Source organism: Macaca mulatta, chromosome 6 (genome assembly GCF_049350105.2).
Source record: "Macaca mulatta isolate MMU2019108-1 chromosome 6, T2T-MMU8v2.0, whole genome shotgun sequence".
Classification (NCBI taxonomy): Eukaryota; Metazoa; Chordata; class Mammalia; order Primates; family Cercopithecidae; genus Macaca; species Macaca mulatta.
Genome location: NC_133411.1, coordinates 149,132,266 through 149,146,304, shown reverse-complemented (window position 1 = coordinate 149,146,304; position 14,039 = coordinate 149,132,266). Strand labels below are relative to the sequence as shown.

At 40.1% G+C, this 14,039-nt stretch overlaps 1 protein-coding gene across 3 annotated transcripts in view; it reads left to right on the top strand.

The window, feature by feature from the left end:
* The window catches only part of PFDN1 (prefoldin subunit 1), a 61,489-nt gene that overhangs the window by 18,317 nt on the left and 29,133 nt on the right, over window positions 1-14,039 (top strand). For 2 of the 3 annotated variants that reach the window (NM_001266275.1, XM_078003847.1), the window contains 1 exon segment: window positions 5,036-5,120. In NM_001266275.1, the coding sequence (NP_001253204.1) occupies window positions 5,036-5,120 (85 nt within the window). 3 annotated transcript variants of the gene reach the window in all.

Below are 14,039 nucleotides of genomic sequence, written 5' to 3'. Positions count from 1 at the left end.
AGTGCTGGGATTACAGGCTTGAGCCACAGCGCCCGGCCAAAAAAAATTTATTTATTTTTTAGGGATGGGCCATTGCTATGTTGCCCAGGTCCTGGACTTGAACTCTTGGACTTAAGCCATCCTCACACTTCACCTTTCTGAGTAGCTAGGACTACAGGTGCATGCCATTATGCCTGGCTGCCCCCTTGGTTTTATCTCCTGTTTTGTATCCTATTTCTGTGCCAGTGTGGATGCTTAAGGTCTCCAGGATTCAGCATAAACTCTCAGGGTAAAAGCCAATTTACTGCTGTCTTACATTCCTCAATTCCCAGTTTCACTTCACTTTGGGCCTTTGTGGAATCCTTCCTTTTGTGTTAGTTCAACAAAATGTTAAAAAAAAAATTTTTTTTTTTGCTTTGTTTTTAATCAGGAGTGTTCAGGGTATCTACTCTTCTTTATGCCAATAACAGAAGTCTCTAACTCACTGAGCAGTCCACAATGTGGATATGCCATAAAGTTTCCTTACTAAGGAAGTGATTAAGAAATATATTCAATTAAAAAAAATTAAAGTAGAAAAGATTCAATTTATTTCTACTTTCTTCCATGCTAAAAATTACAACATAAAAATTCAGTAACTTTCCTCACCCGTGGAGTTAGGCAAAGAAGCAAGATAGGCTCATTCTTATGTCTCTTCTATGCCGCTTAATTTGTGGATACCCTGAAACCTAAATGCTATTAGGACACATTTTTAGACCCCCTCTAAAAATTTCCCACCCAAAGTGAACTTGTCATAAGCATTTCGTTGTTTCTGAATAGCATATGTCTAGGTGACCATACTTTGGAAAGTGTGTCCAAAATGCAGCAGTGCAACTGATCTGAGATTGTGTTTTGGGCAGGTGAACAACGGTTTTGATTCATACTGAGTTATAAGAAAGTGGAAGTTGTACCAAACTGCAGGACGATTTAGAAAACGGAGTCTGGTGTTTCTCAAATAATCAAAACCAAAAGCCATCAGAATTATGTTTTCAAATGGCATAATTACAAATAAATGAAGAAGTGAAATAGCAGGTTACAAGTCCTTGAGAGTGGACATTGCAGAGGCACATGAATTTCCAGGTCAAAGAAGAGGCCTTTTGCAAAGCATCAACTCGAATTCAGGTTATATAATCCTGAGTATTTGAAGCATGTTATCTGCATATTATCTGTCATGAGAGAATACTTTCCCTCTTCATGGTTTATTTTTCCTTATTGGTACATTTTGAACTCCAGAATTCTTTATTTACTATTTGGCTTTCCATAAACAGTCAGGCAGAATGACTATGAGATTCTCTACATTGAGAAACTGTGTACATAATATTTGCTTATGAAAAGACTCATATTATCATGATAAATCCCTTTTCTTCACATAGTATCTGATAATCCAATGCCCTTTTAAACAATAGGAAAGATGTTTTCGAAAGACTTTTTTTCAGAAATCAGATGTTTCTTGCAGCCCTTTCCAATCTTCATACAATGTATCTTTGCCATTTTTTAAATTGAGGACTAAACCAAACTTTCCATAAGTTTTTGTGTTTGAATTTTTACTGTGTAACTACTCTTTGAGGTAGACATTTGCATTTACCCAACACTCATCCTTGTTTAAAACTTGCGTGGCTGAGATGTCCTTAGGCTTATAGTAGTAAGTTGGCCAGCTTCGGTGGAATCTCTCTGGCCTTTGAAGTTGGCACAGTCAAATATAGCTACCTCAAAGGATATGTGGTCATGGAAAAACATGTTTTTGTTGTTGAGTGTTCTTGCTTTCTAGTAATTTTATTTTCTGCTCAAGAGATTTAGTATCTGTTCAGAAACTTTATTTTTAAAGGCCACATAAGTAATGACTTGACCTCTAATCTTAGCTTTGAAATTTTCCCAGACACTAACAAAGATGTCTGATGACCTTTTGAGAATAGTACTCATTGGCCAGCTATCAGTGCTACTTAAAAATGCATATTTTACTCAAAAAATTATTGCCATGGCTAAAAGACTTTCTCAGTAAAATCACATGTTATAACATAATTTGGTGACTCTTGCACCTTGTTTTAGAATAGTTTTTACATGGCATTACTGAGACTTAATACTGTTCAAAACAACTCTTCTCTTCAAATACAAATATGAGTGAGTTCTGAGAAAAATATTCTGTAAACCATAATCTTATCTGAAATAGCACCTGTCTCTTGGATCCAGTAAGAATATTTTAGACATGAAGGGTTCTATAGTAAAAGACCTAGAATTAATCCTTGTTTTGCATGAATGTGGGCTATCTTTCCTGTAAATATACAGTAAGGTTTTTACAAATAATCAAGTTACTACTGAAGACTAAGATCATCAGTTAGATTATCTGGGCTGGGCTGGGCGCAGTGGCTCACGCTTGTAATCCCAGCACTTTGGGAGACCAAGGCAGGCAGATCACGAGGTCAGGAGATCGAGACCATCCTGGCTAACACGGTGAAACCCTGTCTCTACTAAAAAATAGAAAAAATTAGCCAGGCATGGTGGTGGGCGCTTGTAGTCCCAGCTATTCGGGAGGCTGAAGCAAGAGAGTGGCATGAACCTGGGAGGCGGAGCTTGCAGTAAGCCAAGATTGTGCCACTGCACTCCAGCCTGGGCGACAGAGTGAGAGTCCGTCTCAAAAAAAAAAAAAAAATTATCCGAGCTGGCCACATTAGCATATAAGCTTAATAATTAGTGGAGTAAAAGAAGTTCATCAGATTGTATTAATATATGTGGTAAGGCTTAGTTATGAAGAAGAGGGGAAAAGGCAGTTTTCTTTCAGGGGTTGGGGCATAGCTAATTGCCCTTTTTGGTCTGTTTTTTTTTTTTTTTTTTTTTTTTTTTTTTTTTTTTTTTTTTTGAGACGGAGTCTCGCTGTGTCTCCCAGGCTGGAGTGCAGTGGCGTGATCTCGGCTCACTGCAAACTCCGCCTCCCGGGTTCACGCCATTCTCCCGCCTCAGCCTCCCAGTAGCTGAGACTACAGGCGCCCGCAACCACGCCCGGCTAGTTTTTTGTATTTTTAGTAGAGACGGGGTTTCACCATGTTAGCCAGGATAGTCTCGATCTCCTGACCTCGTGATCCACCCGCCTCGGCCTCCCAAAGTGCTGGGATTACAGGCTTGAGCCATCGCGCCCGGCCTGGTCTGTTTTTACTTGTCTTATATCTATAATAACAGACTCTCTTGATAAGAACCCACCTAGGCACAATGATGTTTTTGTGGGGTTGGCAGAGGAAACTGCATGTTGCTACCTTTTTATGTTTTCTCGTTTGGCTTTTTGTTAAGAGATGATGTTTAGTTCTTTGTTGCTGAACTCTGTTAGTGCAAAGAGAAGAAAAGTCTTGCTTAATTAATTGCAATATTAAATTGAAATCTATTTTAGCTTCCTTAGACAGTCCTGAAAGAGATTTGCGTAACTGGGGTCTTCCCTTGGTTCCAGTGGAGGGGAAATATTTCAGTTCACTTTCTTGAGGCTGTAAAAGTTTGTTCTTCCTTTTCCTGCAGCAAGAATTGTGAACATAAAGTCATAAAACAGATTCAGTGTTAATTTTTAAAACGTCTCCATATTTCCACCCTCATCAGTGGCAAATAATGTGCCTGACAGTGAAATGGAAAAAGTTGAAAATTTCCACTTGTACGTTTTGAGCTTTTCAGAGGTACTATACACTCTGGAAATAATAATAAAAGATCCTAAGGCTTATACAGTGCTTTTTGTTTGAGGAACTCATATAAACACTAATGCATTGATCTTAACAACAGTACTTGATTGTGACTTTAAAAGGTCATGAGTTACTGCTGCTTTTTTTTTTTTTTGGTAAAAAAAAAAAAGATGGAGGGGCACTCCACTTTACAAATATTGTTTAAAAAATATCTAGATAAAAATTGAAACAGATAACTGAAAAAACAAAACTTATAGGGTTTTTTTTTTGTTTGTTTGTATGTTGACTTTTCTTTGGCCTATGATATATTTTTATTCCTTTATTTTTTCTTTTACATATGAATCTACTTGAAGCCTGATTTTCTTTTCTTTTCTTTTCTTTTTTTTTTTTATGTTTTTAAGACAGGATCTTGCTCTGTTACCCAAGCTGGAGTGCAGTAGCACAATCATGGCTCACTGTGGCCTTGACATCCCAGTCTCAACTGATCCTCCCACCTCAGCCTCCCGAGTAGCTGGGACTACAGGCGTGTGCCACTGTGCCCGGCTAATATTTTAAATTTATTTTTTGTAGAGATGGGGTCTCATCATGTTGCCTGGGCTGGTCTTGAATTCCCAGGCTCAAGCAATCCTCCTGCCTCGGCCTCTCAAAGTGCTGGGATTACAGGTGTGAGCTACTGTGCCCAACTCCCGCCACCCCCCCTCTTTTTTTTTTAATGAGACAGGGTCTTGCTATGTTGCCCAGACTAGACTCAGACACCTGGGCTCAAACAATCCTTCTACCTCAGCCTCCTGAGTATGGGAACTGTAGGCCCGCACCGCTGTTCCCTGCCTGATTCCTATATTAAATAAGAAAGCAGAATCTACTTTTTTTTTTTTTTTTTTTTTTGAGACGGAGTCTCGCGCTGTCACCCAGGCTGGAGTGCAGTGGCCGGATCTCAGCTCACTGCAAGCTCCGCCTCCCGGGTTCACGCCATTCTCCTGCCTCCGCCTCCCGAGTAGCTGGGACTACAGGCGTCCGCCACCTTGGCCGGCTAGTTTTTTGTATTTTTTAGTAGAGACGGGGTTTCACCGTGTTAACCAGGATGGTCTCGATCTCCTGACCTCGTGATCCGCCCGTCTCGGCCTCCCAAAGTGCTGGGATTACAGGCTTGAGCCACCGCGCCCGGCCAGCAGAATCTACTTTTAAGCCTTTATTCCTACTCAGCCAGGAAGGTTTAAACTTGTGGTGGTTTCCTGAGCTTGACATATTATGTTAATATGCATTTGTCCTTTTAGTTTGCTCAGTTCAATATTTGTGGTATGTAGCTATTGATTTCGATGAATACAATAGTCATGTGGCTTAATTTTCAACTTTCTTGTGTTTCATAGGTTTATTCTTCAGTCCAAGGAAGCAATTCACAATCAGCTGTTAGAGAAGCAGAAAATAGCAGAAGAAAAAATTAAAGAACTAGAAGTAAGTTTTTATTGGCAATAGGAGTTAACTTTTGGGAGAAAGTAGTAATCTTATTGTGTCATATTACATGAAAATGTATGCCTGCCTGCCAAAGTAATGTCATATTATTTTTATTTTTTATAATTACGTTGGAGCCGTGAAGCTGTCATATTCATATTCATAGTGTGTATAAGACCAAAACAAAAAAAGAATAGTCTCTTCTTTGGAACTGTAGAGAATTTTGATGAGATGGTTTTAACCTGAATGTATTTTGTTCATTGCCCTTGAATGTGTTTATTCTTTAAAAAAGAAAAACAAAACCATAAACAAAATGTGATGTATATTTAAACAACACATGTGTATTGGATTGTGGTGGATAGGCAGGAGAGTGGGTAATAATGATAAATTTTAGAGGATCTTGGTATAGGGTCTTTTTTACACGTTGTAATTCCTTTAACCTAAATTAGGTTCTATATAAGGACAAAGTAGCAAGCTGTAACCAATTAGCTATCTGAAGGATGGTGCTCCAATGAGAACAATTTTTTGTTTTTAGCTAGGGAAAAAGATGATAGGTAACAGTAAGCAAATCTTTGGAAATACTACTTTATTATTATTATTATTATTATAGTTTATTTATACATTAAGACCTTTAGTGACATGTTCTTCTTGGGCTTTGGTGAAAGGCCCATCCTGTGTATAGTAAAAGTTAGACTGGACAAAAAGCTGGTTATTATTTCTTACGGACCAAGATTTCCCCACATGTGGGTAGATACATTGACTTCGTAGGTCATTTCATCTAATTTCTGTGAGTACTGTTTGAGGCAGAGGATCAGAATCTTAACTCATCTCTCTGCTGAATTTGGGAGCTACAACCTACAACAAGGATTTCTTAGGTTCACTGAATAGGCCTGGCCTGGGAGTGTGTAGTATCTTAGGTTACTTAGGCTTATTTTTGACTACTGATAGTTGAAACAAACTTGATACTAGATTTGCAGCTTAGAAAAATATATTGTAAAAACAAGACAAAAAAGCAAAAAAACCAAGTAAAGAAAAAACAGCCTGTGATAACCAGGTTATTGTTGTGTCCTATTTTAACATTTTAATCAGCTTAACTGTTTTAAGAGGTTCAATTTGATATCTTGTGTTTTTACTCATAAGAAACAATTAAAAACCCAAACAAAATCATTTCATGTAGATAAAACAAAATGCATTTTTGCAACTGTTGGTAAATATATTTAAAATTGTCCTAATGAATAATAAGTAGTGAGGTAATGTGTATACAGTTCTCTTTATGAAAACAAACATTTGTGTATGAATATTGAAGATGATATGTAAGGATATATATTAAATTGTTAATACTGTTTACCCTAAAGAAATTAGATGGGATGTAGGGGTAAATGATTTTTTTCTTTTTCTTTCTTTCTTTCTTTCTTTTTTTGAGATGGAGTTTCGCTCTTGTTGCCCAGGCTGAAGTGCAGTGGTGTGATCTCGGCTCACCGCAACCTCCACCTCCCGGCTTCAAGCGATTCTCCTGTCTCAGCCTCCCGAGTAGCTGGGATTACAGGCATGCGCTACCACGCCCTGCTAATTTTGTATTTTTAGTAGAGATAGGGTTTCTCCTTGTTGGTCAGGCTGGTCTCAAACTCCCAGCCTCAGGTGATCTGCCTGCCTCGGCCTCCCAAAGTGCTGGGATTATAGGCATGAGCCACCGCGCCCAGCCTTGATTTTTTTCTTATAATTTCTGTGATAATAAATTGTAACAAATATACATTAACTTTTTTGTTGTTAACTTTTATGATTAAAAAATCAGCAGAGCGGGCACAGTGGCAAATGCTTGTAGTCCCAGCTGTGGGAGGCTGAAGCAGGAGGATTGCCTGAGGCACTCCAGCCTGGGCAACATAACAAGACCTTGTCTCTTTAGGGGGAAAAAAAAACCCAAAAAAACAACCAAAAAAAAAAAAAAAACCCCCCCAATTATCAAGGTGAATTTGCCACAGGTGATGATTTTATCAATACTGTACTGCTCAGTTCTGGTGAGTATTAAGAAGTTTATTTTCTAAAAGTTTCCTTTTGTTGAGTGTCTCAAATACTGCTAGAATATTTTATCTTTTAGAAAGTTCTTTTTTCTTTTTTAATTTTTCATTTTACGTGTTATTTACATTATAAAAGCAATAGAAGTACACCATAAATAAAGAAAATAAAATATAAAACAAATGATTAAACAATGAAAATATTACTTTGTTTTTCCATTCTCAGTGCATCCAAATGTCACCTCTACAGTTTCTGTATCATTCCAAACTTCCATATTTATATAAAGACATTCATACATGCATATACACAACATTTTTTTAAAAGAGGAATTATGCTATATATACTGTTTTCCATCATTTGATAATTTATCTTTCTACTTTAGTAATATAAATCCAGTTTATACACAATTTCTTTTTTCTGATTCCCATCATCATAGGCTCCTTACCATGAGCCTTATTTCAGCATTTAGTGTATTCTCCAGTACTTTTCTAACATGTAACAGTATCACCCAGTGTATACTCCCCTCTCTTCCCTGAAACAATCCTATACTTTTCCACTGCCACAACTTTGTAGTTTTATTACTTCAGCACACCCCCACATGTGCACTCATGTGCATATACACTGTTAATTGTGGTGTTCAAATTTTCTGTGTATCTTACTGAATTATCATCTGCTTATTCATATCATCTGTTTATTGAGGGACGTGATGAATCTTCTTCTATGACAGTGTTTATCAGTTTCTCCTCAGTCTGTCAGTTTAGTGGGCAGTGATATTTAGAGACTACAGTGTTGGGGGGCAAGTGCTTGTTATTACCGTATACAAAGTTTGGAGCTTATTTTTGTTGTTGTTGTTGTTGTTTTTGCTTTTTTTGAGACGGAGTCTCATTCTTTCACCTAGGCTGGAGTCCAGTGGTGCTTCTTGGCTCACCACAACCTCTGCCTCCCAGGTTCAAGCGATTCTTCTGCCTCAGCCTCCTGAGTACCTGGGACTACAGGCCCACCACACCTGGCTAATTTTTGTATTTTTAGTAGAGACGGGGTTTCACCATGTTGGCCAGGCTGATCTCGAACTCCTGACCTCGTGATCCACCCACCTTGGCCTTCCAAGGTGCTGGGATTACAGGTGTGAGCTATCACGGCCGACTGGAGCATGTGTTTTATTCTGTTTTATATTAGGAATTTCTCAGCTCTTCTGTTTATATTCATTTATTTTTTGTTTTGAGATGGCGTCTTGCTCTGTTGTCTAGGCTGGAGTGCAGTGGCATGATCTTGGCTCACTGCAGCCTCTGCCTTCTGAGTTCAAGCGATTCTCCTGCATCAGCCTCCCGAGTAGCTGGGATTACAGCCACCATGCCTGGCTACTTTTTGTATTTTTAGTAGAGACAGGGTTTCACCATGTTGGCCGGGCTGGTCTTGAACTCCTGACCTCGTGATCCACCCACCTCAGCCTCCCAAAGTGCTGGGATTACAGATGTGAGCCACAGCACCTGACCTCTCAGCTCTTTTAAAGATAACCATTCTACTGACTTGTGGCTTCCACTGTTGCTGTTAAGAAGTCATCTGTTAGTCTAATTGTTGTTAATTTGTCTTTTCTGTCTACCTGTTTTTACTTGTCTATGTCTTTCATGCTTTGTAGTTTCTCTGGGATGTGTTTAGGTGTCAATTTATTCCTTTTTATTTTTATGTATTTTTTTTTTAATTTGAGATGGGGTCTCACTCTGTCACTCAGGTTGGCTTGCAGTTGGGTGATCTCAGTTCACTGCAGCCACCACCTCCCAGGCTTAAGCAATCCTCCCACCTCAGCCTTCCAAGTAGCTGAGACCACAGGCACGCCACCACGCGTGGCTAATATTTTTTTCTTTATCTTACTCAGAATTTGTTGGGTTTCCTGAGTCTGAGGATTAGTGTTTTTTTAAAAATAAATTCTGGGGCCGGGCGCGGTGGCTCAAGCCTGTAATCCCAGCACTTTGGGAGGCCGAGACGGGCGGATCACGAGGTCAGGAGATCGAGACCATCCTGGCTAACACGGTGAAACCCCGTCTCTACTAAAAAAATACAAAAAAACTAGCCGGGCGAGGTGGCGGGCGCCTGTAGTCCCAGCTACTCGGGAGGCTGAGGCAGGAGAATGGCGTGAACCGGGAGGCGGAGCTTGCAGTGAGCTGAGATCCGGCCACTGCACTCCACCCTGGGCGGCAGAGCGAGACTCCGTCTCAAAAATAAATAAATAAATAAATAAATAAATAAATAAATAAATAAATAAATTCTGGAAAAGTGGTATTTCTGAAGATTTCTTCTTTCTTATTTTGTTTATTAATGGTATTTCCTTTTGGAATTTTTTCCCACCTTTAAACTGGCTGCTACCACCATCTACAGTAGGATATTAACTGATTTTAGCATGTCCAGTTTTCTCTCATTCAGTTCTTTAGCATATTTAAGTTAGAATGACCTTTCTAAAATGTTAAATCTGGTCATATTACTCCCTCATGTAAAACCAATTGTTGTCCTTAGGGTTCAGTTCAAACTATTTTTTTGAGATGGAGTTTTGCTCTTGTTGCTCAGGCTGGAATGCAATGGCACAATCTTGGCTCACTGCAACCTCCATCCTGGGTACAAGTGATTCTCCTGCCTCAGCCTCCTGAGTAGCTGGGACTACAGGCATGTGCCACCATAACCAGCTAATTTTTTTGTATTTTTAGTAGAGACGGGGTTTCAACATTTTGGCCAGTCTGGTCTCAAACTCCTGACCTTGGGTGATCCACCCACCTCGGCCTCCCAAAGTGCTAGGATTATAGGTGTGAGTGAGCCATTCCACCCAACCAGTTCAAACTTTTTGACATACCTTGAAGGCCTTTAAAGATATGATTTCTGTTTATTTCTCTCATCCCTCTCATTTCTTCTGCCTTCTCTTACATTGTATGATTTAGCCATGCAAAACTACTCTCAGTCTTTCTTTCTTTTTTTTGAGACAGTGTCTCACTCTGTCGCCCAGGTGGGAGTGCAGTGGTGCTATGTTGCCTCACAGCAACCTCTGCCTCCTGGGTTGGAACAGTTCTCCTGCCTCAGGCTCCCGAGTAGCTGGGATTACAGGTGTGTGCTACCACGCCCAGCTAATTTTTGTATTTTTAGTAGAGACAGGGTTTTGCATGTTGGCCAGACTGGTCTTGAACTCCTGACCTCAGGTGATCCACCCACCTCTGCCTTGCAGAGTGCTGGGATTACAGGCATGAGCCACAGCGCTCGCCCAATACTCTCAGTCTTTGGAGCTTGCCCTTTTTTCATTCTACTAGATCTTTGAAAAGTAGTTATCTTTACTTTGGAACTTCCTCCTTCTGCTTTTATCAACTCCATCTACTAATCCTTCAGATCTTAGTATAGAGTTACTTCTCCTGAGAAGCATTTTCTGATTCCTCAATCTTAAGGTAGGTGCTTCTTTCTTGTGTTCTCTGATTACTCTGTTAGTTTCTTAGCACATTGTGGAGATTTGGAAATATGAGTAAATCATATTTAGTTGAGTAAATATGAGTGAAAAAAAGTTGAGTAAATCATAAATATGGTTTCCTATTACTTTGGAAGCTTGATACAGATTTAGAGCTCTAAATGATTTTCCCCAAGTCCTTGGTGTTCTCCTCGTTCAAAATCTGCAGTCTCTTCTTCTAGACCTAGTGTTTCTTGCCAGTCTAATCTACTTCATTTTAATCCTCTATAATTATCATCATCATCATCATCATCATCATCATCATCATCATTATCATCATCATCATCAATTTCTCTCCTGAGATACCCTGTATTAAGTTGGGGAGGCACATTTTATACCCAACTCTGTAGACAAAGGCCAGGCTGTTTCTATTTACCATGTTTTCTTCTCTGAAAGAGTAAGGTTCATATTGGTTGGGGTAAGAGTTCCAGTTTTTGATCAAAGCTGTTAACTTGTTTCACTGATTTGGCCCACTGAGTATGCTTCCCCACCCTCTACCCACAGTTTGTGTAGATGGCAGGAGGGCCAAACGTTTTCCATGACATAGGTGCTGGTCTGATTCAGGTTCTCTAATCTGATAGCCCATTTTCATTAGTATTTGCTAGGTTCCCTTTTACCCAGCTTTGTTCTTTCTGTTTCTTTATACTTGCGCTCTCCTGATTTCATTTTTCTGGTCTTTATGAGTGCAAAGCTTACCTAGAATTTGTTTAGCTTTTTATAGCTTTGTCATGCTGTGCCCTATGTCATCAGCCAGCCAAGTGGCCTCATCTGCTGGCCCTTGTCTCTTATAGGCAGGGGTGGGGGTCCTACTTGCCCTCATGTTAATCTTGATAGGGAGGCATATTTCTTATTAGCAGAGTAATCACAAGCACTGTCTTAATGGTGGGAAGATAGTGTTACTGTCTTTTTTTCCTTAGAACTTCTTTGTTGAACCTATGGATTGTACAAAGAATAAAGAAAAAAAAGAACTTCCTTTTACTTTTTTTTTTTTTTTTGAGACGAAGTCTTGCTCTGTTACCCAGGCTGGAGTGCGGTATCGCGATCTCGGCTCACTGCAATCTCTGTGTGCCAGGTTTAAGTGATTCCCCTGCCTCAGCCTCCCAAGTAGCTGGGATTACAGGTGCCTGGGCTAATTTTTGTATTTTTAGTAGAGACTGGGTTTCACCATGATGGCCAGGCTGATCTTGAACTCCTGGGTGATCCAGCTGCTTCAGCCTCCTTAAGTGCTAAGATTACAAGGATGAGCCACTGCTCCCTGCCTCTTTTTACATTTTAATACCCCTATATTAGACTGTTCTTCAGGCCATCATCACTTTAATGGGATTAATTGGGAAGTATTTTCATAACAGGCGCACGATATATGTAGATTTAATCTTTCGTTATAAAGGTGATATATCAAATTCTGGAAGAGAATACATCCTAACCGTGATTAGTAGACCAATGAAGCTGATCCTATTCACGAGAAAATACAAAATGGTGGCTTTAATATGATAGAGTAACCATGTTATTTTTGTCATTTTTTGAGGAAACTTTCTATTTTAAAAAAATACTGATAATAACTTTCTAAAGAAGGTACTGAGTGCATAATACCTAATACAGTACTTGTTGTTTGAAAAGTACCCAAGCGTAATTTTAGAAAATAGCATGACTACAACTGTGATTTGGAATTATGACATGAGTCTTATCTGTCTTTGTAAAATAATTTTCTTTTTATAATGTTTAACATTGATTGGTACAAAGAGAAAGTAGAAGTCTTTTTTGACAAAATCAGTTTTAAAGTTGAGTTAAAACTATTGATATAGATTGAGGAGATCTGTATCTTCTAAAGAGTGGGAAATCCATCCTCTATTTTTGCTAACCTTTTTGGAGGTAAGCAGGAAAAAATTAATGGGCCTCTTTTGCAGTTAGGAAAATTTAAATCATCATTCAGATGATCTAGAGATCAGCTCCTGATCTTCTGAATCTCAACTATTGGGAATTCTTGAGGTAAATGTAAACTTTCTTTTTTTTTTTTTTTTTTTTTTGAGACGGAGTCTGGCTCTGTGGCCCAGGCTGGAGTGCAGTGGCCGGATCTCAGCTCACTGCAAGCGCCGCCTCCCGGGTTCACGCCATTCTCCTGCCTCAGCCTCCCGAGTAGCTGGGACTACAGGCGCCCGCCACCTCGCCCGGCTAGTTTTTTGTATTTTTTTAGTAGAGACGGGGTTTCACCGTGTTAGCCAGGATGGTCTCGATCTCCTGACCTCGTGATCCGCCCATCTCGGCCTCCCAAAGTGCTGGGATTACAGGCGTGAGCCACCGCGCCCGGCCTGTAAACTTTCAATGATACATTTGAACACATTTTTTGCCACCATTGCCTTATGTTTTTTTTTGTTGTTGTTCCAGTTGGGGGCCAAACAGTTACTGCTTCAACCTAAGTCTGTTATATTTTAGGAACATGTGTATACAGGTTAACCAGCTTCCTTCTCCTCTGTCTGCAACATGGTTACCACTCCTTCTACCACCCTTGTTAGCTCAGCAACAACAGAATAAGAATAAGGAAACCCAGGACATTCTGGCCTGCTTAGTACCACTTCTGATGTAGAATGTTGCAATACCAGGGTTGTTGAAATAACTTCCCAGCCCATATCATATGTAAAATCTAAAAACTGTGTAAAAGTCTTGAAGTGTAAAGTCCCAGCTCTTCCACAGAAATGACAATTTTAGTCAGACAGTGGTTCCTGAAATAAATAGGAAGAATGGCGGTGAGAGAACAGGATAGGAGGTGCCTGTGACACTCTGCAGTTGGCTTAGGTTTGATACTGTGATGAGAACATGCTTTGGAGGGTTTCCCATGATTGAGGAAATTTTACTCTGCCTGTTGAGGATCATTTTTTCCATCGCATGGGTGGTGACTGGTAGGCATTTGGATGGATGTCCAGTTTTGCCCTAAGTATGGCATTTTTGAGCTGGTACTGTTGGTGTATATAATAGGAGCCCCCATTTGGAGGTGATGTCAGGTGGACTCTGCTATATGATAGGCACTGATTCTTACTTCTGTTTCCCTCCCTCCCTCCCTCCCTCCCCCCCCCTTCCTCCCTCCCTCCCTCCCTCCCTCCCTCCCTCCCTTCCTTCCTTCCTTCCTTCCTTCCTTCCTTCCTTCCTTCCTTCCTTCCTTCCTTCCTGACTCTACTATATGATAGGCACTGATTCTTACCTCTATTTTTCTCCCTCCCTCCCTCCCTCCTTCCCTCTCTCCCTCCGTTCCTCCCTCCCTTCCTTCCTTCCTTCCTTCTTTCCTTTTTTTTTGAGATGGAGTCTCGCTCTGTCACCTAGGCTGGAGTGCAATGGCACGATCTCGGCTCACTGCAACCTCCACCTCCCGGGTTCAAGCGATTCTTCTACCTCAACCTCCCGAGTAGCTGGGACTACAGGTGCATGGCACCATGCCCAGCTAA